Here is a 27,917-nt window from a genome sequence, read left to right on the forward strand (position 1 = left end):
TTCATAATTTTATAATCTGTCTTTCCTATTCTTTGTAGATACATATATACTCCCTTCATAAGTATTAGGACACTTAGGGAAACTGGGATAAAACTCAGAAATTATTTGGATATCATTAAAAACTTGAAGATTATTACTATTCGGTTTGAAACATTAGATGGAGATAAACAGAGGCTCCGGATTTTATCTGAATAAAATATTCTCATAGATGTACACGATGACAATAAAAATCTCGTTATTGTATCGAATAAGATTAAATTTCTCTCATTTACATCTTTCACGTCTCCTGTCATCGCTAATCCAATTGCCAATCACAGCGTTCACGTATATATTAATTCTTTTATTATATTTCGTGTTATTTGGTTCCAAATACCCAATCAAATTTTGATTGAATTTCTCTGCATGCTACATTCACTGTCTTCAACGTTTTTCAATGAAATTTGGAGACTATGATGACCAACATACGATTGTTAATTCATAATGCCTTTTGTAACTCCTACAAATAATGTTTGCAAATTCTTGAATGTTCATTTTATATGAATGCAAAGTTTTGATTGACCAATCATTTCCTTGAATCAGCTATCACATCTTAGGTGTTCCAATATTTATCAACGTGTATATTAATTATGATATATGTATTTCTATGTAATATGTTGTGGTTTCAGATCGGTTTCAAATTTGATCAATACAATCATGACAGCCGTGTTCCATTACAGTGTTAAATAAATGTCAAAGTGTTGCACACGCATATATATAACACAAGATTGTCATAATACCAAAGAAAAGAAGGTGACGGCAAAAGGACGCTTCTTTCATAACATACTGTAATAAGAATAAAAGAGTAAAAAGAGAACGATTCGAATTGAGCGTCACTGCAACTTCGATGAACGACGTCGGGAGTCGAGAGAGGCAGCGCCTCTCTTCGGGTCGCTACATACTCGGTTTAGCGTTCGGGCGTATTCGGTTTTCCCTGGTCTGGCACCAAGTTGCCAATGAGTGCCGCGAGTCGCGACGTAGCATGTAGCTTCGCGTTGCCAGTCACCGACGGAGCTTGATCGTCTACGTGCCTCTTGAAAGCAGCGAGTTTACAGTTCTGTGATCGAAAGAACAGTTTCTTCCAATCACAACTTGTATTATCTTCGACACACTCTGCGTATTGATCCGAGAATGATATTCTAACAGATGTGTCATGTAAATTTTGCCTACGTTTCCAGTAGCCACATCAAATATGTCTAAAATCGCTCCGAAAACTATATCGATCCGACGTTCGGGTGAAGTGAATACGAACGTGTAGCGTGTAGCTGTGTAGAGTTGTGTAGCGTCGTCGCGTCATTCCGCGCCACTCGCCGATTTGTTTTGACATGTGTGTGTTCTGCCATATTGGATTAACACGTCGTATTTTAAGAGCTAAATAGGCGCGAGTTTCGCGCTAAGAAGGTATGTTTATTCACTCTTTCAATTCGTATTGTCGTTCGTATAAAGTCTTGTCAATATAAACGACCGTGTTTTCACGACGCGTCTAATTGAACAAAAACGTTGCCGAGGATAAACCTGGGTTATTGTTTCGACTTAATATAATTCCACGATGATATCTCTCTTGGTGTCGATTATTGTGTATATGTCAGAAAATTTATATCGCGAGGTCGAAAAATGGCCGTCGCGTCCTTTCCATTTCATTTGTGCGGACCAACTATATGTATATATGGGAAATATTGGAAAAGAAATAGGAACTAGAATTATAAGTTATATGTTTATTAATGAAAATATACTTGTTAATATATAATATGTATATATATACGTGTGTTTATATAGTATATACAGTGTTTATATAGTGTACACATTCACAGTGTGTATCTGCTTCGTAGCAGAAACAATCCATCTATGAATATGATTACAGAATGTTAATTCGTGGCCAGCTTCGAGAACATATTTACCAATAATTTCGAGTTTTCATGGACAACTGGAATGAAGACATGTTCTTTAATTAATATACTTGCGTATCCTGTCTGAAGTCGAGGAAAAATTGATTAGCCACTTTCGCGGTTCTCCGATCGATCGAGGTTCGCATAGTCGTCGCGAATCTCCTTCTCGACGAAATAACGCCAACGATCTTTACTTTCGTTTGCCTTTCTAAGGTTTGAGGCTTGGCTAACTCGTACATCGATTTGTCATGTGTTGAGACAGATTTGATAGGATCAAAAACGGTGAACGGTAAGCGTTACCAGATTAGATAGTCAATGATAGGGCAGGAGTTCTTCTTTTAATAGCTGTCATCATTGTGATTGCGTTGTTCGCTGTCATCGATGGGTGCGATTCTTTCAGCGTATGTAGTAGTTTACTTACGTAATCTAACTGTTAGTACGTTGGGCCGCTTGCTCATGGTGATTCATCTTTTGAATCGTCTGAGATTTTTGCGATTTTCTTTGTTCCTTTCAAGTTCACGCTGCATTCACACTATGAATGAAATGGTTCGTTGTAATACACATCGTGTAATACACATATGTTAGGATTTCGAATATGCTACGAAATTCACTGCAACGCAATATTTCATAGACAGTCGCATAGGGACGAGATGATACAATCAAAGAGTGAGGAGCAGGGAGGATTGTTTAAAGTGGCATTACCGCGTGTCTCTCCTGCGAAAAAAAGAACACGCAAACATTGAACGTGACCTGGTTTACCTAGGCTATTCTTAGGTATAGCCATTCGTTTGAAACTCTATGTGCATATGTGTGCGTGCGCGCGCGCACATATAAACGAATCGCAAGGAATAAAAAATAATATCAGCTGTTTCTGCATTTTCCAGTTTTTGATACGAGATCGTCGGTAATTATAGTGTCGTTAATTCATCGTTGAGTAAAAACTTGCGTTTAGTCTTGCGTTTAATCTTACATTTAATCTACACTTTGCGTCTCGACATCGGATACTCGAAGAACTCGTACATGAAATGAGTTTCTTCTTAATTAGTCAATTACTAGCGGAAAAATGTCAGTACATCTTGTAAGATTAAATAATTCCGGCTGATTTGTCTTGAAAATTAAATTAGTTTTTGTTTCGATGAAATAGTCGATTGAGGTTAGGGAAAATTTCTTTGATGTTTCGTGATTCATGACGAAGAACGGTATATAGAAATGATTCTACGTCATTGATTTACCTTGAAATTTAAACGAATGCCATTGTTTTTCACGACACAGTCGATTGAGGTTAGGAAGAATATTCATTGATCTCTCGCAACGAAGAATGGTATAAAGAGATGATTCATATATTGAAATTAATCGCTGACGGAATACTACGTTCACTTTTCTTTAACGAAATCATGTTCGAACAAGGTTTAACCGTAGCATTTCATTTACGTTCCAGAGCAATACGTTTTCGGGACAACGATGGATCGTGCAACGAGAATCGCGTGGATCATTTAAGGTACGAAATCGATATCATAGGAAGAAGTTAAAGTTAGCGGCAGAGCTAGTCACCGCTGGACCAGGCTAACTTCCGTTTGCTCGCACGCACATTTTTGTATACTAGGTGTATCATTAGGTTATTAGATTACCTCGCAACCAATTGAATACAGTGTTGTCCAAGAGCGTTATGCTTGTCATAATGTATTTTAAGTAGAAAATTATGGATAAATTGAACTGCAGTGTTTTTATTCTTTATAACTATTGTAGTTATATATAATAGGATATTACGATGCGATTGAATGAATTTTTAAAAGTCAGCATGTTATTTAATGTTAGCTTCAGATTATTTAATTTTTGCATTATAGATTAAGTTAAGAATATTCTTTTAAAATAGCAGAAACACTTAGAACGTCAATGCAATAATAAATCTATATAGTAACAAATATAGTAAAGAATAAAATATATATTATTGTTACATCTTTTAGTAGCTAATTTAATCCTTTCGTTTAATTGCATTCTTTGAATCATTTCCGATCCAATCGTGTCTTCTATTCTTATCAAAGAAAAGTATTACAGAATCATCTTTGACATCCATAATATCTAGCTTGAATTTTACGTTGAAAATTTTCTTAAAACATTGAAAGTTGCTTTGCTTCTGGCTTGCTCGAACGAAAGTGAGGTTAGAAAAAAAGAATTAAGGTTAAGTTTATAGTTGGCTGAATTTATAGAAAGGCTATAACGAGCGCTGCTTCTGATTATTAATTCATCATTAATTTGTACACCTTGTGTTAATCGAAATGCTGATAATATACATTGAGGAAAGTATTTATAAACGGTAGCGTTGTGTGTCACAGATCACAGGACGAAGATTTCAAACACGAGATATTATTAGAATTAGCTTCCTCTTGTTGAAATTTTGCTGCTCGTGCTTCCACTTCCTCTATTTCGTTTTATATTTCGAAAACAACCTGCTGATATAGAATTCAATTTTAGTTCAATTCCTCAACTATAAATACGATACGTTTCGCTTGTTGCTCGACATTCGTAAACTTAAAATTCGGACAACGAACATGGACCGAATTTTTGTCAGGATAATTATCCAAATTAGCGATTTTCAACTATGGGCTTACGGACACTGATGAAATACTTGAAGTACCCGATACTAGCTAGATGCTGCATGTGTGGTATGCATTGTAAAAATTTACTGCGTATGTTTAAATTTTTACATGCAAAACATATTTTTTGGTATTACTGAAATTTAAATCTCCTGTAGTTAAACAAACATACTTTACTTGTACTCACTCACGTCAACATTTTTTAATGTTCTAGATTCTAGCTTATCAAAAAGAATCGCAAAAGATTCTGGAATTTATTAGTCTGCTACACTATAAATTCAGTTTTTAAGTGAAACGTTTGAAAGGTTTCCTGGAAAAAATAAACGTTATGCTTCGTAGAAATTCACAAGTGATTGATCCACGAAGAAATTTATTTTGATCTTAATCTTACATATGTATGAAAAGCACTACGTTGGAGACTCCCAACATACATATATCATAGATCGTTAAATAATCCTTAAAAAATTCTCTAGCTCTAGTGTTACTTCTGTTCGAGCATCATCGAAACGGAATTGACAGAATGCGTTGCTAGCTTGTCAACAATTCCTTAACGATGCATACTCGCGAGATACCTACGATAAAATTTCAAGATCTTTTGCATGTTACATACATAAGAAGTTTTTACAAGTATTCAAATACCTTCGATATATATATCGAATATACATGGAGACGTATACATGGAGAGTTTATTCATCAAATGTACAAACATCTGTGCAATATATACATATATATATATGTCTGTCAAGTGCGAGTGGAAACCCTGTCTGTTTTGGTGCACCACAAACAAACGTCATAGATACACGCATCGAATCACGGTTCGAGCGTGCAGTTTGCAGGAATCTTCGGTAGCCGCAGCGATACACAAACCAGGATACATGGAATCGAGTTCTGCTTACATGTAAATAAACCCGAGTGTTTCCGTAGGCTAGCATGTTAAGTGGACAAAAGTTTAGGAATTGAGGGAAAGTTAATTTCATTTCATTTCCTAAAATGCTTTGGACGATTGCAAAAATTGCCGACGATTTCTTCGATCGTATCTCTCGTTATTTGTTCGACGGAGAAACGGATCATAATGATACAAGATGACCGGAGAAGAAAAGAGTAACAGCCTCGTTTAGATTAGTCAAGTTGCTGCAGTTCGGATAACTTTGTTCTTCGATTCTCTTCAGCAATTCGAAAATCGATTTCACCAAGATCCATAAAACTTTTGCAGAGTAGTATTCGTTTTAAAATTTCAGGCTAGGTTTTCAGTGGGATTGAGACATGGCCGACTCTGCGCGGACTAATCCGACGAAGACAATTTTCGCATTGAAGAAATTCAAGCAATTGAAGCGCGATTTCTCGTCTCAGCTCTATGTGCAGTATCTTAAAACGTTGTAAATCTTTTGTTTTTGCCAAATGCGAGGAAGATAGAAATATAAAAATTTGAGAATCTCAATAGCATTAAACGTACAACGTGGCGTTGATCGACAAAACAGTGAAATGCGGATGTTAACGCTGCCCCCCTCTTTCTTCTATATATATGTACACCATACATATACACCAACTTGGATGCAATAGAATATACAAGATGTGGGAACGCTGTGTCCTGCTTTTCACACAGTCCCCCACCCTTTTATTCTATCCTCAAATGAAGTTACCATTTTTCGACAAACATTTTAGTTTATGGAAATGAGAATCTTCCTGGAAATGTTAATCAACACGGATTCATTTGTATTATAGATTGTTCATCGGTTGTAGATTTTCTGTCTGTGTTGAATCTTACGTCAGTGACGATTTTAGCGTGCATGGATAATCATCGAAGAACTACAACTAGGCAATAAAAAAGATAATACGAGCTTGGGCGATACATTCCCACTCTGTATGCAGCGATGAAGAAAAGTATGGGCGCAGACCAGCTGATTTTGCAAATTTCCATATGAATTTGCAAAATCACGATCTTTTGTTCGACCTTTTTGTCAGGTATATATAGGTAGTGATGGTGGAGAACGGTTATGACACAGATTTCTTAGAACAGTTATGAAACTTCATTCTGGATAACTCTTGCAAGGAGTCGAAGTTTTTGTTTTCAAAGGAATAGTATTTAAGTTTCAATTCATTAGATGTGCTGATGAAAATATGAGTTTGGATAAACATGCACAGTGTCTACCGATGAATTTAAATACACACTAAATATGTGATGCTATAGAGTTTTGGTCTTGAATAAACAAATATGTTGTATATGTATACAATGGCATGATAAACTTGAATTTGTCCGATGATCCCTACTGTTTTTTGCCTAGAGGATTAACTCTGCTCCTTTCGTTGCCAGAGTTTGCCTTCGTACTTTCTCTATCGGTGCCTCTTACATAACGTTACGCTTCACCTATCTCACCGGCGCGGTGAGAGAATTAGCTGTAGTCTAAGCCATAAATAGAGAGCAGAATCTCGTTTGCAACGAACTTTGTAGAAAGTGATGGAATCGAATATTTTTCCCACTCTACGTTGCTTTATCATTAAGCTGTACATATTTATACGAACTCAAATTTTTCTCATCATAGCTTACAAACAAGTGAAACCAAAGCAGGAATTTGTTTTATTATAGCATAACAAATGTAATGAAATATATAGAAATGTAAGGAAATATATGGTGAAAAGGAGAACATACGTAAGACAAAGAAAGAATTATCAGCTGTGATAAGAGAGAAAGAGACAGTGCCAAAAATATATATATGTATGTATTTAGTAACAAGGAACAGGCAGATTCAGTTGTGCTTTGTATCTTAATTCTGAGATCTGTGTATGCATATTTACTACTGTATATATAGGTTATTTCTTTTTAGCTCTAACAATACTAATTTCATACTAGGTTTTAAGTTTACATATGTGTATGATACATTTATGCTAACGAGTAGAGGAAAGTAAGGGAATAAGAATGTAAAAACAAAAAATCACCTCAAGGACCGAATGAGCAAATGAGGTATCGATAAATAAATACTTTGAATATTTCGTATATTTTTGCATATTACGTGCATTCAAAATTGAATAGAAATATCAAGCTTTGATCTGATTACACCACGCGTCTAGATATTCATACACGGTAATGTACATATGAACGCCTGCGTAAACATTTCGCTTTCGTATAGTTTACATTTAACGTTGCATGCGTTGATTGTGTAAGGTTCTCGTAATTACACCAGATTCGCTTCTGTCTTGAAGCATCGTAAAATTCCTCGTACGAAAAGCAATTGTTCACGGTGGTTGGATACAGGCAGATAGATCTTCCGATTCTTTTATCGAAATTATAAAATAGAAACCACTATACATATGTATGAACATAATTGTAAGGTAGTATATATACATATACAGTATAGAATAGTAAAGTTGATATAGTCGCATTGTTCTCTTTTTCTAAATAATAAGACCATTTTATTTGCATATTCAAAAGAAAACAACAATGCTTCAGTTTAATAGATAAATATGCCAGTGACAATAATTTAATGGATAAACATATTAGTCAAGTGAAATAATAGTGAAATTTATTTGTCATTATATAATCCTATTAATATTATATATTAATAAAAAAATGGCCATTTATAATTTTTTATAATAATATCATAATAGAATGTTTTAGTATCTCTACATCTATCGTATTTCCATATCGATTATTCGAATAAACAAAGTTTCTGCGCAACGATATTACTATCGTACGAAATCGTCTGATTTCTGGTTGTCATGGGTGCAGCAGAGAAATGGAATCTGAATTCGATCGTGACACGGATCTCAGGGCATTGGAATCGAAACATCTTTGACACCTCTGATACATGTTTCAGAAGTACGAAGCGAGTTCAGTTAAGATAGTTATGCCTATAGCTATACCCTATGGCTATACCTATGGCTATGCATATAGGGCGAACGGTGCCATCTCGTTGCCGCTTCCACGCTGATAAAATCGATTTACGTACACAGGTACACGGACGCCGATATTATATAATCTGTGTGTAACTACAATGTGTACGTTGGAAGGAAAGGTAGAAGGAATCGGTTGCATCGCAGAACGAGAAGCGCTCGTTCGAGGCAGATATCGATTTCCGACAGCGGCGGCTTCTCTGGTCAGAGAATTTGAACCGCTTCTCTCGGTTATTCGGTCCGCCGATTTAGCATGCAAAACGTGTTTTCGCGTGACAGCCTCCACTGGATTACCATCAGATATAGGGCGACGATATCGAGAGATTTTATTCGTTTGCCGCCTCTACAGCCACTGGTTATCGCGTGTTGCCATATTCGTCACGCTTCCATAATCAGTTACTTTTATATATTAATATACCTACCGATCTTCCAAAAGGATAATTGGAACATTAATGTTGTGTTTTCTGTTTTTTACAACGCTACTCGATAAACATTTGGAATGAATGGTTGCTTGTAAACTGGTTGACAGCAGTACACTTTATTAAGTGCAATATAACGAATAAAGGAAGAATGATACTAGTTTGAGAAATATCCATTGCAACAACAATGGAGGCATATCACGAGGAGTAAGTTCTCACTTTTCCTTTGTTCTAATCGCCGCTAATCTAATTCTCGTTTATTTCAATTTTCTATCTATCTTCTCTTCGTGTCTTTCTTTCGGTTTTAAAATTTCATTAAATCCATGTAGTTACGTAATGTGTTTCAGATACAGAGAAACTGATTAGGATTGAATGGAAAAGAAAATATCCATTTTGATATTAGGATGAAACATACAGTACGGTTTTTATGCGAAGCAGAAATAAGATAGTATCGCAGCCGAAAAGAGAGAGAAGAATCCATTAAGCGCGTCGTGTCATATTATTCACATTATTCGCATTACTCGCATTATTCGGTGAAAATCTGCGTACCCTAATTACGGTATTTATGAGACCGTTGTGAAAGCTTTATTATGAGTTACTCCAAGAAACAACTACCCAAGCGTTGTGCTTTCAAGTAAAAACGATCTAATTTGTTGTTTACGGCCGTAGAAAGCGTCGAAGAAATTTACATTTACCTGTTATTACTCTATCAAAATTATATAAACGACTGTATTTTCTAGTAAGTAAATTTAATTATCACAGGGTTAACAAATCTTTTCGCTCCACTCGACGATTTATAGCTACAAGCAGTAAGTCGAATAATACATTTAAAAGTGAAAAGAAAGAAGATAACTGTAGATAAAGCATCCATCCAAATTAAGTTGTATGTATTTATTGTTTGATTTATAGTAGACATCTTATTATCTTATACAGACATTTTCAATGACTTTCATCTCTCAGTTTATGATCTGTCGAATATACATGTACGTGGATATTATGCACTTGCATCTCATTGGCATGGACAATTTTATCTGATCTGACAATGATCCCACCCGGTGAAATCGAAAATTGATTGAAAGCTGCGATTGATGTAAGCAGCCAATTGAATTTTTCCGCTGCGTGATTTGCCCTGGCAAAACATTTTGAACGCATCGCTTAGCAAGAGGCTTAGTTCAGCAAACGTGCCTGGGAGAACTTGGCTGTACTGCAACGTTCCTAACGTGTGATCAAAACAAACACGTCGAAAAGAACAACCTGATCTCGCTATCATGTTTATCTACGATTTGTTGATTTAACGCCGCCTGGACAAGCTAATCAGCGTGTAAAAGCAGGGCGCATGATTTGCATTGTAAATTTCCGCTACAAATAACGATATCTCTATAAAGGTTAATCACGACACAAAGCATTAGAAAGAGGGAATGCGCGAAGGGGTTAAACGTTGGCGATGCGACGAAAAGTGCAAGGTTAGGTTGTGTCGACGAACAGACGGATACACACGCGGTTGGATGGACGGATAGATGGATGGGTAGGGACGAGCATACTGCTTCGAGGTTGGTCTCGTGAAATATGCAAGCTGCAATCACGTCTCTTGAATAGAAAAGGTCAGGAACAAGAGAGAAGGAGAAGGAGTAGTCGAGCAAGGGATGGATGGAGGAACTGGAGGAAGGGAGCAGACAGAACAGAGGGGAAGTGGAGGGTGCAGGGCGGAGAAGGAGAGAAAGAGAGAAGTTGCGAAGTGAAACGTTCAAAGGGTGGTGGGGAGAAGTGGGAAGAATGGCGGAGGCAGGCAAGGGATGGATGATAGCAACGTCGAGAGTAGAAGTAGAATCGTGGGCCGAGACAGATACTACCGGCAGGAAGAAAAGGGTCCTGAGAGAGGAGACGAAAGAGAGAAGGAGACCATAGGCCGAAAAAGAGAAGAGGAAAAAGCTGTGCCTACCCTCCGCGCGTTTTGAAGAGCACCACCGGTCGTAATACTGCTGAAACTGCGAGTCCCTCTTGCACTCGTTCTGCCGCGTTTGCAAAAAATTTTCATAACTAACCGATCTATCGTTCCGAATCTCTGCATCCCCTTTCGTTCTTTTCGCCATTGTATAGGATATTTGTATATCATAATATACGGTTACTACCATTAATGTTCCAATTAACGTCCGATTAGCGACACTACGTATCATCCCCCAGTTTGTTGTTTTGCGTATAAGGGTGCCTTCGTGTAATCGATAATATCGTCGATATTTCAAGATTCCCAATGTTGACGATATTGTAGGAGAGTACACGTTAATCACTTTAGTCGAGAACCTTGAAATATTGACGATGTACGTGGTATGCCAGCTTTATCCGGCTTAACGTCGTCATTTATATTTTGTAAGAGAAGATAAGGGAAAAAGTGTATAATAAACATATGCCATTAATAGAGTAGATTAAACAGATGTTTAACTTGTAACATGCAAAATCTCATTTTCTCGTCTCTGTACATAACCGGTAAGATACGGAACTCTAATTTCTAGGAACAATCGTGTCTTATCTGGCTTCCGTTTCTTTCGCTCGAAACTACACGAGATCGACGAAAATTCACAGAACTGTTGTTTGTTCCAGGTCGGGGGCGATCAATGCCCGATGGCGTGGACTGGAACGCAACGCTGGAGAAATCCTGCTCCAGAGTAAGTAGAACTCTTTGTAAGACAAATGGCCGGGAATAGAGATGAAAACTTGTTTCGTGCGGCTTTTACTTTCCTTCATATTCGATAAATCAATAGCGATATTCGGATCGCCGTAACTCGAGCCTTTGTAATAATAATTTGAGAAAGCCTTCTTCTATCCAGCCTTTATTCTTCTTCCTTTAAGGTATACAGGGTGTCTCAGCTAAACGAGATCATCCAAATATCCGCCTTATCTATAAAGTTATTAAAACACTAATGTTTGAAAATCGATGCGAAGAAACATTTTGTTTTATTTTTTCAAGAAAAATTTAGTCTTCGCCTCGAATAAAAGTAATGTCCAAAATGCAGTACAGCATAATGCGAAGTTGTCATTCTCTGTATTTCCGAATTGTTCGCGCGCTAGCATGCGCCCGTAGAAAGTACAGACAGTCAAGAGATTTCTTTCCGGAGGGAGAATCTCAGATACGCGCGAGGAATATGACTTTCGAATCTCAGAATGTTTTACTTTTGCCAGATATCATCGTCACGGCGCAGATACCTTAAAAAATCAATGATTTTAAACGAGGCACGCGTAGGACAAATTTTAAACTATTAATCGTCGTACAAAGTTTTTTAAGTGGTTTTTGTTCGTTAAATTTCTTACTCGAGAAGTTCGAGGAAGAAGTCACATTTTAGCTTTTCCCGTGAGACTCCAGTTACTGAAGTTGCTCTCTGTCGTTTCACGTTGTCAATCGAGTCGAAGAAAAAGAGTGGAAGAAAAAGAGGAAAGAAGTCAAAGTATCGGCTTGACATCGACATTGGCCTTCGATCGATTCGAAACGCGGAAAGAAATCTGGATGGCAAAGCGGTACGAGCAGTAATAGACGAGTTCTTTCGACTGCGAAATCGATATGTATACTCGGTACTCTTGGCCACTCTACCTTTCAGACTCGATGAACAAGGCAGAAGGTTTCAGCCTTGTCAGACTTCGAGCTCGAGCATCTTTTATCAGAGACTGTCTCGATTGGATGCTCCGTCGTGATTCTAATTATGAATAATCGAGAAGCGCGCCTAGGGAAATTTACGTCGTAAGCGTTATTTTGCCTTGCAATTAATTGGCAACTTGTCACGTTATTGATTTTCTAAGAAACGAAAAATAACGAAATTTCGTTTTTCATCCAGCTTATTCTTACTTGCATCGATCTAGCCTCTATTATCGCTAGACCGTGCATGTTTACGCAATCAGACGCAGGAATATATCCCAGATGATATGCAAAGTAAATAATTCACTATAATTGACTTCTCCATGGGCAAAACAGATCCCTACTTTGATTCTATTTATCTATGTTTTCGAATCTATGAGATCGCGATAATTATCATCGAGGAACGCGATGCTTCTGCGTGAACTAAACTAAAAAGAAAGGAACTGCCAAGATTTCACTTCCAGTGACACGTATAAGGAGAATAAAAGGCGAAACAGGAAATAATAATAACAAGCAATCCCATTCACGCAAAGCATACATACGTAGAAAAGAACTGCTTGTTAATCTCTGAACAGATTACATCGTAATGCATTTTTCAGGGAAAAGATATTTAACGTAAGAAAAGAAAGTAGAGAGAAGAAACGGGAGGAGAATCTCGTTAGTTTCACGGAATGTTAGATTACAGCGTATTTCGAGGGAAAAAGGTTTTAACCTAGAACAGAAGAAAGAGAATAACGTGGTGGAAGAGTAGAGGGTGTGTTTGTCTTTTCGCAATCCTATTGATAGACGGCGCCACCGCGCGGATTAATTATCAGTTATTGCTGCTGGTGCTGGTTGCGGAGAAGAAGCGAAAATGAGAATGGAAAAGGGATGGAGAATAGCAAGCGAGTACGAGGAACAGAGTGAAGGAGAGTAGCTGTATCGGCAGCAGACCAATTAACTACTTATAGGGCAGCTTTCATCGGCTCGACAATCGGCCGGATCGATTCGGGGTGAATAACTTTTCTAGTCGCGTTCTACGTACTGATATTGCGTAGCATCTATGACCGAGATGGATACGTATCCGCTCGTTAGGCTCCTTTCATAGCCGGTCAGTTACCGTTGTAAGTCGGTCTTGCAAATCGGCTCTGCCATTTATCGATCAGCGAAAGGTATTCTCTAGCTCGGTGAATAAATAGACAAACAACAAGGAGGAAGGAAGGGCGCAGGTAGAGGAGAACATGATAATACGATGAGAAAACGAGCGAAGAAGATGCCAGAGGTAAAAAAAAAAGAGTAGTCTTTGATTCGAAATCGAACGGGGAAATTCTATCTACCGACTGGAACGAATGTATTCTCGTAAAGAAAAAAAAAGAAAAAGAAAGAAGAAAAAAGAACGATGCTTCGGTATTGATATCATTTGCTTTGTTCTTATATTATAATAGGTAACGGTGGATAATTGCACTCTCGAATCGAATCGTTTAAGAACACAGACTGCGAGATATAATATCTCGGTTCAGTGAAAGATCTCGAATTCCTTAATACATCACATTATATTGCGTATTGAATGTTATTTTTAAATCGAAACCACTTATCTCGCAGATTTTATTAACTGAATCCGTAGGAAATAGAAGGCAGCGTGTACAGAGCGTGCAACGACCTTTCCAAGTGTATGTATATATGTACTTACGTTAGGTAGAGCCGATGTCACTTTATTCGATAATTGACAGCACTGAAAATCCTGTCAGACACCAGCAATTGCATTATCTTGGAAAGCTTCACAGTTAATGTTACGTCCATCCTCGGAACTCGTATATCCTTCTCACCATCGTATACGGTAATTATAGGCATAGACGGCGGCTCTCCCAGGACTAGCGAACCCGCGACGTTTCGTCTTTGGAATTAATAGCATCAACATAAGAACGGTTACGTGTCGACGTCACATCTCTATAATCTATAATCAATGTACAATTTACAATCTTATATACAGGAAGCCGAATTAATATTCGGTCATTTCATGAAATTTCACATGATTATTTAGCTTTATCTTTAGAAAAGAATTTAACTTTATCGCGTATTTATTATTTTGGAAAAGCGAGTACGTTGGACTAAAGATCAGAATAAGATACAATGTTATTCGATTATACAAATAGCATGAAATATGATCGAATGTTCGGTGATTTAACATATTCCATGACAAAAAAAGTATAAGCGCGAGGAAAAGGTAATCTTCGAGACGAACCACAGGATAATCCGATGGAGAGTTTCACCAGTTAGGTCTGAATGCGATTAAGTCATTAGCCGACGCGTTAACGTCGTTTGCTTGGTTGCCGGAAGGGCTGCTTACGATCTTATTACATCCGACGAATTAATTGAAAGTTATTTCGCCCGAGAAATATCGATCTCGATCCTGCATACATATATTGGGTTGGCAACTAAGTGATTGCGGATTTTATCATTAGGTGGTAATGGGAAATCCGCAATCACTTAGTTGCCAACCCAATATTTAGTAGGTCAACTACGATGTAAAATTATCTTAAAGCATCGAGGTTCGATCAAGGATTTCGGTCGAGTCGATATTATACTTTGTAAAAAAGCGTTTCACCATCGAGCCACGGGCAACTATCGTACAACACGATTTATGTGGTGCTTTGTTCCACCCTACCGCGTTTATATCGGGTGTCCTAGTAATCATGGTACAATTGTGAAATTGACTTTACGCGAGAAAGTAGATGGAAAGTGTGGAAGAAAAATTTTAGTTCTAATAATCGTAATTCGACAATGGAGCGATTTCGTTTTAAGAGAGGCTGAGAGTGAATCGAAAATACAGATTACAATTTTTTCATACGAAGTCAGGTTTCTGAAAAAGTTCAGTTTGAAAATTTGCCAAGTGTGCTAGTGCGAACTGGATACGAGTAGGCAATAAACAGGGAGTTTTCTAGGTGCAAAAATAAGTGGAAAATGTAAAATAAAAAATAGAACGAATGTTTAGTGAAGAATTATTTTTTTAAACTGAATTTACTAGAACGCAAGGCTTCGAAGCAAAAGATACGTTATTCTATATTTCCCTATAATCCTTTTCGGATACCCGTTATATACAATTGCGATTACGAGCTATGAGTATCTAGTCCTCGAGACAATACAGTAAATCAAATGTGCTGGTAATAGTAAGTAACCGACGCACATAACGGGCTAACGATTAATAATAAACCGAAGTATGACCGACACACCCATACCCCACCCATGCTTCTATACTCGCGAAGAACCGCACATCCATCGCGCATCCTTTTAATCGATCGATATGGCGATTTAGGTCGATGAACCCGATTCGCACTATCGTTCTACTCTATTAGTTTTCCGTCGGGTAGATTAAACTCGCGTCGGTATTGGTGACAAAACTCTGTGTATCGAGTTCACCTTGATAAATGAGAAGTTCAGTTTCCCCTAGATTCGATGTTTTTGTAGTGGCAACATTTGTAGTCGTACACAGGCTGACGAAAGTACTGGAACAGCTGTATGTGCAGACGCATTGTATACCTATATTATCTGTGTTGTGAAATTTGAAACGTTTTGAAATTTCACGAGCACTGTTATGGGACTCGACTATCGTGATTATATTGGTAAAGTTTGAAACACATCTGAATATGTATACGTATAGAAGTTACAATATATTTAGTACAAGTATATATTTCGCAGCGATTACAATAGTATCCTGTATTATTAAACTTGAATATTCAGTTTCAGCGAGTCCATATTTAATACTTAGAACGTATAATACTCTTGAAATAACTTGGCCAGGTTGTGCAGAAAATTACCAACCGTCGATTATCTGAAATTGAGCTTTACTTTAGTTCGAAGATTTTAATTTAAAAAAGTAAGCTTCGTTTCTGTCGAGTATATTTGGTTTCTTATTTCTCTTGTTTTCTAATGTTTCCTTATTTAACTTATTTAACTTAGCGAGCTTATTCGATAGCGATAACCAGCATGACCAACGTCAAAGTAATTTGGAAGTGGTTTCCCCAAAATAATTAAAATAGAATTATAAAATAGTTATAAAATAAAATAGTTATAAAAATTATAAAATTCTTAAAATAGAATTACAGCTTGCTAACTTGGTAATTGTATAATGTAAGAGTTGTTCTATGGGTTGATAGTTGTTTGCAAGATAAAGATCGCAAAGTTATAGGGTCCATGATTAAATATGTGTAACTAATATTTTGTCATTTTGACGATTGGTATGTTTCTTCTACATCTTCAGATGGGTTTCAGATATAATAGAATCACGGTTGTCGTGTCTCGTTACGGAACTAATGAATTTCCCAAGTCCTACGATTTATTTAATATACACACAGGAATATAAAAATCTTCTATGGTAAATATCCAAATGCTTTCGTCAGCCAATATACGTATATTCCTATTATTATATATTATATTATATATTAATATATATGCTAATCTTTGATGCATGAATAAAGGGATACATCAGGCTAATGCGTTTTGACTACATGTACAGTGGCTCACGAAAGTATTCGAACGCTTATACTTACAAATTTCAATTAATAAAATGAGGTGCACTAAACTAATTTGTTAAAACAATTTGGTATCTATAGTGATGGGAAAGTCTCAAAATTACGTCAGTAAAATTTGAAAACGATTCAATAATATAGACAGTAGTTATGATACATTTATTAGAAAGATTCATGATAAGTGTCTCGCAAAAGTATTCGAACGCTGCAACATTATTGGTAGTTTTTCAGCTTCCTTTGCATCGAATGTAAACATGATTGCTTAATGAAAATATTGGTACGTTCACTTGATGTTAGGATATCGTTTCTGTAACAGTAACGTAAAAGTGTGCATAATAGTATTTAAAATAAATACCAAAAAGTTTGAAACAAAAGTGTGAAAGAAAAATAACATTCCGATTACACGAGAACGGCAAATCATATAACGAGATTGCCGAAATTGTGGACAGAAGTAAGTGCACGATACATTATATCATAATAAAGTCAAAGAATGAGGAAACACTTGCAAACAAAGCTCGATCAGATCGATCAAAGAAATTGACTGGAAGAGAGGAGAAAGTTATCATTCGCGAATTAAAAAAGATCCTACTACATCCGCTCCTCAACTCGCAAGTATGGTAGCTGATATGTTTCATAAAGAAGTTCACAGGGAATTATGTCGACGAATCTTACGAAACAATGATTTTCATGGAGAGCACCGCGAAAGAAGACATACATTAATACGGTAAATCATAAGAAAAGATTGACTTTTGCAAAAACCTATATTAATAAAGATAATTCTTTTTGGAACAATGTCATCTTTTCGGACGAGTCAAAATTTAACATTTTTGGCTCGGATGGTCAAAATTATGTGCGAAGAAAACCAAATACGGAATTGGAAATTCGATATTTACATTAAACAGTGAAACACGAAGGTGGATCGGTCATGGTGTGGGGATGCATGGCTGCCAGTGGCACCGGAAATTTGATATTTATTGATGGAACACTTGATAAATATAAATATTTAAATATTTTAAAAAATAACTTTAAAGAAAGTGCCCGTAAATTAGGATTATTGGAAGATTTCCACTTCCAACAAGCTAATGATCCTAAGCATACTGCTAGAGTTGTGAAAGAATGGATCGTATATAACACACCGCAAAGTTCAGACATAGATCCTATTGAAAATTTATGAGCTGAAATAGAAAAAAGATGAAATAAATTTCAGATAATTTGAAAGCAAGTATTAAAAGATAAAATTATAGAAATATGGAACTCCGTTGAGTGTAGCTTTACAAAATCATTGATTTACAGTGTGGAACGTCGATTGAGACACACTATTGCTGCTAAAATTGATCCAACAAAAATATTAATATTAAATAATTTAAAAATATATGTAGCGTTCAAATACTTTTGTCAGTCACTTACAATCCTTTTCAAATTTTACTGATATAATCTTAAGACTTCCATCTTCCTATTCACATCTGCTTGTCTAAGCAAATTACTTTAATGTACATTATTTTGGCCATTCAAGTTTGCATATGTAAGCGTCCGAATACTTCCGTGAGCCGCTGTATATAGGCTAATCTTTGATACAGGAATAAAGGGATACACCAGGCTTATTCTACGTGTTTTGATTACATGTATCTGCACATATATTGTTTAGCTTTGTCACGCGTGCCGTTAGGACGGTTAGGTAACAAGATACGTGCTTATCAAGTAATCATCCGTATCGTAAGTACACGTGTATCTACATACGTACGTGCGTAGGTACACTGTGATTCAGAAGTACGCGGACGCTTGCTTATTTCCAATAGAATGTACAGTAGAATTTATTGCAACGAAATTTTGCTTAAACTGCATGATTAAATTGAAACCGGGTTAGGAAAAGAAGAAAATTCCAATCACGCTGAAGGGTCTCGCGATTTCGTCTCCTTCGGTCAATCGTGAAGTTAACGCGTTAATTCGTTGTTATGATATGGTTGCTAAAAAATTAACCAAAATGTCCAAATACTTTTGTACGCTCCTGTTCCCTATATATATATATATATATATATATAGTACATACGTACGTACTCTATGGACGTCCATATTGCGTAGATAGGTGCGCGACACAGGACATGCGTATCGACCACTGACCCATATTCGAAAACGGCTGCGCGCCACTCGATACTCATCGATTCGCTGAATTACCTAAATGAAACAACACGCGGCGGAACAATCGATTCTCCGTTTCCTCTCTGCTTGCTTCTCCTTCCACTTCGTCGTCCCTTTCTGTTCATGATTATAGTATTAGAACGCTTTCAAATTATTGCAAATATACAGAGTGTCTGGCGAAAGTATCCGAACACATGCAAACTAGCGTCCTTTGGTCAGATTAAGCGGTTGTGACAACTATACCAAATATCGCATACGCAAATACAGAAGTTCAAACAGAAACCGTCTTGACGCGACAAAGTTACACTGATAATGCACCTGATATATTCATAAAAAAATTCTCTTCCAAATGTCTCGATACTTTGCTGAACTACTGCGTGCACGATGCTATGTACAACCTCCGTACACGATAAAAACAATATCCTTTATCCTTTCTCGGAGCGATAAGCAAAGGAAGAAGATGATGAAAGACATTTTGCAAGCAGAAACTCTGGTCGGTGACAGTTAGATTTCTCTGTGTACGCCTTCTGTTCGTTTTAGTCTCTCGTTTCGCGTTGCCTCGTGCAATTTCCACAAGCCATTCGAGCCGCACGCGTAGCAACAAGCGAAAAAAGTAAAATAATTTTCCTTCGGTTGCATCCACTCGAATAAACGGAATAGAGGCAAGCACGATTAAACGATGCAGCAGGAACATTGATTCGTGAGAAAGGTTAATGACACGGGGACACGCGCCAGGCTGAATTTACATCGGCGAAGTTGAATGTCGTTTCGATGGGAACAGGGACGATTGCCACCTAACTGGGTACGTAAACAATTCTAATTGGAAGGTAAGCCAGCAACGAGTTCCATTCGTAGATCGAGCTGCTTTTTCCATGAAATTCCTGACAATCGTTCGGGAAAGAGATGCAGTGAGCGAGGATAAAGAGAAGCGACTCGTTTACCGAATATCTCATTCGGCTTTTCACTAATTTCGCTGTTTGCGAAAACAATTTCATCGTTAGAAAGCTGATTAGAGAAAATTTGCTCAAGCACCGTCTAGTACCATTGCTAATTGGCGAACGAGTTCCAATCGAATCATTGAATTGATTTCCACCTTTTGTGAAAGAGCGTTGATTAGAACGAATTGTAGAGCGAGTTTTAAATCAATAAAAATGTACTCGTTATCTTTCCCTCCTGTGATCTCTATATGTGACGTACTCTGGTAAAAAGAGATTAACGCGCGTAAACGACTTTTCCAGATAAACGCGTTTAAAGTTACGCACCCCATAACGCGTTTATCCGTTTTCTTTTCAGCTGTGTTACGTATTTCATTTGAGCTTGATGAGAATATCTACGCACGTGTGGTTTATGGTATTTTTCAGCAACGTAGCTTGCGCATACAATCGATTAAAGGTGTATCGTAATTTGCATTAACGTAACACGTTATTGCCTGCTTTCATTAGGAATATTCATTATCATACATGAAGATTTCAGCACTTTACCGACCGATAGCCTATTAATCGTCTTTTTGTCATCGACAATTTTTCTTATTATTTGAGCAGTAATTTGTTATTTAGTACTAAGGTACCTGGTTCAGTTGCGTCAGTTGCGTTGTTTTGTAAGTTCTCACAATTTTATACTAATTTGAAAAACTTACAATTTGCGATGAACGAAAAGAATGGTATTGGAGAGTCTAAACCAAAACAGAGCCAGCACCAGGGAGAATCTGCGCCTGACCTGCCGGTCGGACGTGCGTATGCTGTTGAACCGCTAGCTAACCGAGTCGGTAAAGTGTTAAGTATTTTAGAAAATTGGGCTAGCTGTCGTTGCAAGCAGCGTACTTTTGTTTGTAAAACATGAAGGTGAAAAGGTGGAAATCGATTTTTTCGCAACTTTAATTTTTCTACTAGAACACGTCACGTATTAATTCTGGATGCACAGTATTTTCATTTAATAAGAACATAGACAGCTGTGATATGGAAGACAATTTATCTTGCATACAAATAATAGGTACATTTGAGTGAAATATTAATCTCGAACGAGATTACGGAACGTTTAATCATGGTCGCAATTACCACCAGAGCAACGCTTATCCGTGAAAGTTGTTTAGGTAGTTTGACGTAGCTTTTTCTCCGGTATACATACGCTTTAATACGAGCACGTATGAAGTTGATGCAAAAGTTGGAATCAACGCATACGGTTATATATTATTTTTATCTCAAACGAATTAAGCTAAATACAAATTTCAAACGTGTACGTGGATATGGGCATTTCAGTTGATTTTTATTAATAGCACTGTGATTATTACTAAGAATATATGAATTAATGGCTCGATGACTAGATGAATGATTAGAAACGATACTTGTAATATCCTCTTTTGCATTAGCAGATGTTTTGCATATCCAGTGATATGTTAACTATTTATTTGTAATTTTATCAATGGCATATTAAAATTAAATGCATGACTTATCCGAGTATCAAATGGTTTTAAATGTTATTGTTGAAATAAATCACGATAATATTACAATCTAAAATTTTCAAGGTTCTCTTCGGTAATTGTAATTGTTCCATTCGATTCGTTCCACTCCATTGGCGGAAATAATTTCAAATCTAACGCAAACCCAACGAAACGAAAAAGTAGGAAAACCAGTTTTACGAATGTCTCGAAAAGTAAAGTCGAGCGACGGTAACACGTTTAGGGAAAATATTGTTCAACAAAATATTCTGCTTTAGGACATGTTCGAAGGTCATTGAAATCAACGAGGTGTGCCCTTCTCTATGTTATCTACAGCTCGATAACCAGACAAATCGGGTACAGTGAAGTCTTGAAAAACGGCTCTGTAATACTCGACGCTTATAGATGCCAAACTTCTTATCGCATATTATATTTTAAAAACAAATTTTGTCCTGTCGTGATATTCTATTGGGTTGGCAACTAAGTGATTGCGGATTTTGTAATTAGATGGTAATGACAAAATTATCATTACCATCTAATGACAAAATTCGCAATCACTTCAGTTGCCAATCTGATACGATGGGTCTAACAAAGGATAAAATCTTCTTGAAACCTTTCTGTTTGCAATTACATAACTGATACAAAAAATAAGTAAAGTTTCTGTGTATTTTCAAAGAATAGTGTAAAACGCAAAGCAGAGACGTATTATACACTATGGTAGATAATTATTTGGACGCTCGATGTTATCCGATGAAAAATCAAATATTTATATTATATTTTCAATGTTATTTGTAGAAGGATACTTCTTTATTGTTAATTCTCTACATTTTGCCACAACTGAGATGAAATGTTCTGTTGAATTTAAATTGAAACAAAGAATACACTTGCACCGATCAAATTCTATCATTGTGTCTAATAAATTGTTGGCGCTTGATTCAATTTATATAAATTTTTAGATTATGGCTGGAAACACATGTTCTAATTACATGTGTATTCCAAGACAATTTGTCGCTTTTCATCGCATCGATCCAAAGTTTAATCTCTCTTCTTCTCTTAGCAACAGAAAAGTCCTAACATTGAACATATCTTCACATTGAACAATTTAACTTGGTAAAAATTGTATTTAAATTGTATAAAAATTGAATGAAAATTGACATTTTGAATATAACCGATAAATGGAAGATACTTTGAAATAAAAAGTGCCCCATTGAACAATTAAACATTTTTATTAGAACATCAATAAAAAAAATGAGAATAAATCTTGCATCTAACGGTGTATTGTGTTAAAACACTGTAAACATAAATGTGGCTCATCAATACAATCTGAACAATAGGTGATTACCTTTTTGTACTCATTCATAGCAATTTTTGATCCTAATTGTTTAACATTTTTTTATACCACTCTGCAAAATTTTCATGCCAGGTACGCTAGCCCTTCTTTCTTCTGGATTTCGTGTCGTAACCTTTGTCGAATAAGTATATTTGACGGCTCTGGCGAATGTCACTGTGTAAGGTGCATTGCGAGTGCCATTCTAAAATCTGATAGCTTGATTTTTGTTTTTGTTGCTTGTTTATAGAGAATCATCGCGTTTGAAATTGATGTATTTAACAATAACTCTAAAGCTAATTTTATATACCACTTGAGGGTTCTTTTATGTGGTATAGAATATGCTATCATTTGATCTGATAAATCTGCAGCACATTTTTCCCTCTTATAATCTACTACTACCATTGGTTTATTACAAACACAATCTTTTTGCGGACCTCTACCATTTCAGCCGAATGTTTCGTCGAAATCATAAAAATAATCATAACACTGTTTACTAATATCTTCTACACGTTTCAACAATATGTTCTGCACGTTTTGCTTACGAAGAAATAACGAAAGCGAATGGTTTGTTGAAATAAACGAAGCCTCGTTATAATATGTCGCTATCAACTGTTACCAAGACACCGCGGTGGTCACCCGTGACCACCAATAAGATAAACGGTCCATTGGGGTAGAATTGTTCTCTTACATCATCAATTTATTATTATTTTTCCATTATATGCTTTAAATAATAAAAATACTCCCGTGGCGTCCCCAGCGAAACATGTGATTTAGCTGTGGCAGTCAAAGTGTTAATATCAAACATTGTTTTTCCCAATCTACTTACCTACTAACTGTAGATCTTGAAGATCTTTATTCAAAGCATATTTTATACACAGTGTCCCAGTTTTTCCTGCGGAACTTTGCCAATTATGCTATAAGAAAAATTAATAAAAAATGTTATATGAACACAGACTCTTAAATGGTTTTTTAAAAAGCTGTAACAAAAATTCGAAACGATGTAATAACCACTGGTGTTTCGCTCTATTATTCCATATGTTTACATAAATACTAAGGTTTACCAAAAGAGGTCGTTGATTTAGTCAACCAGTCGGGCAATGATTAAACGATCTTCAACGAGGATTAATTTCTTGGCCACTGACATCACCAGATATTATGCCAATGGATTTTTACTTGTGAAAGAAGTTTATCATATTATCGGTATATTATTAAACACAAATTAATATACGTCAGGAGTTGCTACAAAAGTTTCGCGACGTACCCGTTTCAATTAAGGAAAATGAACAGTAAATTAATCGTGCGATAGATTTTATTGCCCGTAGATGTTAGTCCTACGTTCGTAATAACGGAACACATTTTGAAATGGAATTAGAATGTGAACCGACATTCTATTCCTGTGCGGTATATAAGTGGTTTTTCTTATGTTTACTTATAGAACATACCGGTAAAGTTCAGCGGGAAAAAATTTGCGATATCCTGTATGTTTGTAATGATTTCGAGTGCCCAAATACTTATACGCGGTAGTGTAGTTCTGTCATGGCTCTGTAGAAAGAAAGGAAGCGTATATCGTGTGTCTAAACCGGCTCGGCGTTCTTCGATATCGTAGAAAGTCGACGAGATTATTTTACGACGATATTCGAAACTCTCTGCGGCAAAAGTAAAAGCGATCGATGAAAATCTGCTGTTGCGGAAGGTAATAAAACACAGAAACACAAGCTATAAACCTGTCGTGATGGCAGTCGAACAACTGATAGTGACAGGATAAACGAGGTTTCAATGTGCAGTGTAAAGAACGAAGTAAAGTAAGCAGAAAAATTGTAACAAATCTTTTTTGGCTAATTCAGCTACATAAAATTGGAGACGTATAGACTTTCGTGACCGATTGCAAATACATATCCAGCATATCCAGCATAATTTGGTCAACGGATTAGAGGATTGTTCTATGTGCAAAAGTATAAAAAAATCGAAAATATGATAAACGTGTGAAGAATATTCGAACTTGGCTAATTATCGGGTTAATATGAATAAGTAATCAGAGACGGGTTATTCTATATGCGAAAATAGATCCAAAATGTGGAATAAAATTTTACCGTTTAACCCATTTACTGTCAGACAAATTTTATTAGTTGTAGATATAGTACTAAAATGGCATTTACACTAATTTTACACTAATTTACACTAATTTACACTTAAAAAAACACTACGTAGCTGGCGTCACTGAATAAAATTCCTGTCATGGCACCGCAAACTATGAGGTATCTCGTAGTTGGCAGTGAGTGGTTTAAGGTTCGATCTTCGAGGATATAGAATTTCAACGTGTTTCATCAAGCGTATGATAAGCGTTTAAACTTATCCTTCCCGGAAATAGAACTTTGAGAATAGAAATAGAAATATAGGGTTCTATATTTGGACCGCTTATTTCAATGTTAGTCTAGATCATTTCCAAAAAAAAGAGACAATTTGCATAATGAATTTACATATATTTATGCACATAGAGACGCGAATAAACTAAATAGACGTTACCAGAATTTGTCAATCAATGGGAACGCAAATAGCCCAATTCGAAACAAAGGAACATGGACTTGCACCATTTTCAAAATCCATCCATTTTCGACTTATTCTTAAACGTATGATCATCCTCTAGTCGTTTCACTACTGACCACATTATGCGGAACATCCTGTATATTCAGCTAGAACGCATCGTTATTTACGAGCCACACAGTATATCGAACACTTGAAAATCGCTTATAGGAAAAGAGAGAAAAGAGGAGCGTGTTTCTCCATCGTATTTCCATGGTTTATTGTCACCTGACGCTTACACGAAATTCCACGTTAGAGTTGTAATTCGTTGGCCAAAAAAAAAAAAAGGGAACGATTCGAGTCTGTAAAGTACTGTACGTCGGGGCGTTGTTCATCGAAACGATCCTGCGAAGAGAGGAAAGGGAGGGGAAAAAAAAGAAAAAAGAGAGAGAGAATAACTCGCGATTTTTATTCCGGCAGCTCTCGAACAATTACGATCTTGAATTATGAATCAAACGTTAACGAGTCCGACGACGAGCTGCTGTATTCCGTGGCGTAACGTTGAAAAGCAGAACAAGGAGAACGAGAGAGGAGAGCGAAGAGGGGAACGAGACGAAAAAAGAAAAGAGGAATGGATTTCTGGTCTTTGTTCCGCCATTAAAAGATTTTGCTTTGGACAGACTCTCGAAAAACGGTCTTTCTCGAATTCGCCCACCCTCCTGTTTATTCAGCTATTTTTCTGTCGTATCTACGGAATTTCTCTTCCTTTATTCGCGCAAACCCTGGCACAGGCTTTCGATTCGATCGTTGGATAGATCTTGGCGCGCTTATAACGAGCGAACGAACAGAGAATGGAAAGTATAGAGACAGAGAAGAAAAGGTATGGAGGGACGTGCGTGGTTGTTACGTTGCAATTACGAGACGGTTTTTCTATCTGCGATAACTGTTGCACATTACCAAGCACTTGTTTTTACCAAGCATTTTTGTTAAATTTTTCTTTCTTCTGCAAAATTACGGACGTAGACCGTCACGAATGAGAAACATATATTACTATGTATTACATTTCCCTTCTTTTTTTTTTTTATAGAATAGCAGTTTTTAAGTTAGACGCACTATATATCAATTCCACATCAAAATATATATTTCTATCATCGTATCGAGCATTTCAAAAATATTAATAAGACGAATAACGAACAATTTACAAATTAAATCAACATGACATTGATTTTCTGTGAAACTCGAAGCTTATTTTAAAAAAAGAAAATATATATATAGCGTATTGTTTAATCGCATTTCTCATTGCGTTCTATAACTTTAAGCCATCTATCAGGCAAGATGCAGTCGTCAGGTCGTGTTTCTGTCTCATTTACTACTTGCAAGTGAGCGTCGAATAAGGCATGTTGCATCGATCTGAAACCGGTAGCAATCCGAAGGAATAACGTCTAGCGAATAAGCTGTGAGACATCCAAGCCAAGTCTCGTGATGCCTTTTGTCGCAGAAGCACCGAATGTCCTAACGTTGTCACGCGGTAATTTTGCAGAACGTTCTCCTTTGTCAGTGCCCTGACAGTTGCATCTTGTTTAAGGACAATCAGCCAATATCTTTCGCTGATGGAATTCATCGCTTGCCTCATGTATGGCTTAACGTTATAGAAAGCAGCGTCACAGAGAAATGCCTCGATCCAACAACGCGCGATATTTTTAAAAATAAGGTTCGTCATTTTTAAACTTAACATTTTACCGACCGATAGCCTATTAAACGGCTTTTTATCGCCAACAATCTTTCTTATTATTTGAGCAGTAATTTGTTATTTAGTACTAAGGTACTTTGCTCAGTTGCATTGCTTTGTAAGTTCCCACAGTTTTATACCAATTTGAGAAACTTACCATTTGCGATGAAAGAAAAGAATGGTATTGGAGAGTCTAAACCGAAACAGAGCCGGCGCCAGGGAGAATCTGCGCCTGAGCTACTGGTCGGACGTGCGTATGCTGTTGAACCGCTAGCAGTTAGTAAAGTGTTAATATTTTCAAACTGTACCGACTGTTTTCCGAAATGCTTGCAAACCATTCGAATGTACTTGGTCGATGTTCCAACTTACTTGCAACGTACGCACCTTAAAGAGTACGAAAGAGGAAAGGGAATCGATGATTAGTCGGAATAGTAAGCGCGTATTTCTTTTTTTTCCACTCATTTCGACGACAAAGTTTGTCAATGGTTAGGTTTCTGCAGTAATTAACAATCGCGATTACCACTCGACCAACCAAAGACCACCGCATTGCGTCAGTACGCGCGGCGAGGTTTATCGCAAGGTACCGCCTTGTAACTTTCCTAGCCAACCATCCCTTGCTACTCTCGCTACTCTCGCTATTCCTCTCGCTCATTCCCCTCGCCACCCACCACCTACCACTCCTCTTTGCTCCCCCTGACCTCTACGCGTTCTTCCCTTCCCACCCCACTTGCCGCCGCTCTTACCGCCCTTCATGCTCCTGGCAACTAGCGATGGGCTCAAGTACACTGCATCGCTGGAAAGAAGACTAAGAAATGCGA

General features: G+C 36.9%; 1 protein-coding gene and 1 long non-coding RNA gene across 13 annotated transcripts in view; one reads left to right on the top strand and one right to left on the bottom strand.

Moving 5' to 3' along the window:
- Positions 1–968: 968 nt before the first annotated feature.
- LOC126925223 (dentin sialophosphoprotein-like) overlaps positions 969–27,917 on the top strand; it is a 57,707-nt gene continuing 30,758 nt past the window's right edge. For 8 of the 12 annotated variants that reach the window (XR_007713844.1, XR_007713846.1, XR_007713845.1 and 5 more), the window contains exons 1-3: positions 2,708–2,826; positions 3,361–3,420; positions 11,419–11,483. Coding sequence is in view for 8 of the 12 variants with exons in the window: in XM_050740548.1 (XP_050596505.1) it covers positions 2,729–2,826; positions 3,361–3,420; positions 11,419–11,483 (223 nt within the window). In the remaining 4 variants the exon portion in view is untranslated. Of the gene's footprint in view, positions 1,438–2,707; positions 2,827–3,225; positions 3,244–3,360; positions 3,421–11,418; positions 11,484–24,368; positions 24,544–27,917 lie in introns of those variants that run through there. The other 4 variants (XM_050740552.1, XM_050740551.1, XM_050740553.1 and 1 more) reach the window with 4 other exon arrangements.
- On the bottom strand, positions 1,737–3,292 carry LOC126925280 (uncharacterized). Its single transcript, XR_007713855.1, has 2 exons — positions 3,155–3,292; positions 1,737–2,454 (listed from the first exon to the last, which is right to left on the bottom strand). It is a non-coding gene; the product is annotated as an uncharacterized LOC126925280 (long non-coding RNA).

This window comes from Bombus affinis, chromosome 16 (genome assembly GCF_024516045.1).
Source record: "Bombus affinis isolate iyBomAffi1 chromosome 16, iyBomAffi1.2, whole genome shotgun sequence".
Taxonomy (NCBI): Eukaryota; Metazoa; Arthropoda; class Insecta; order Hymenoptera; family Apidae; genus Bombus; species Bombus affinis.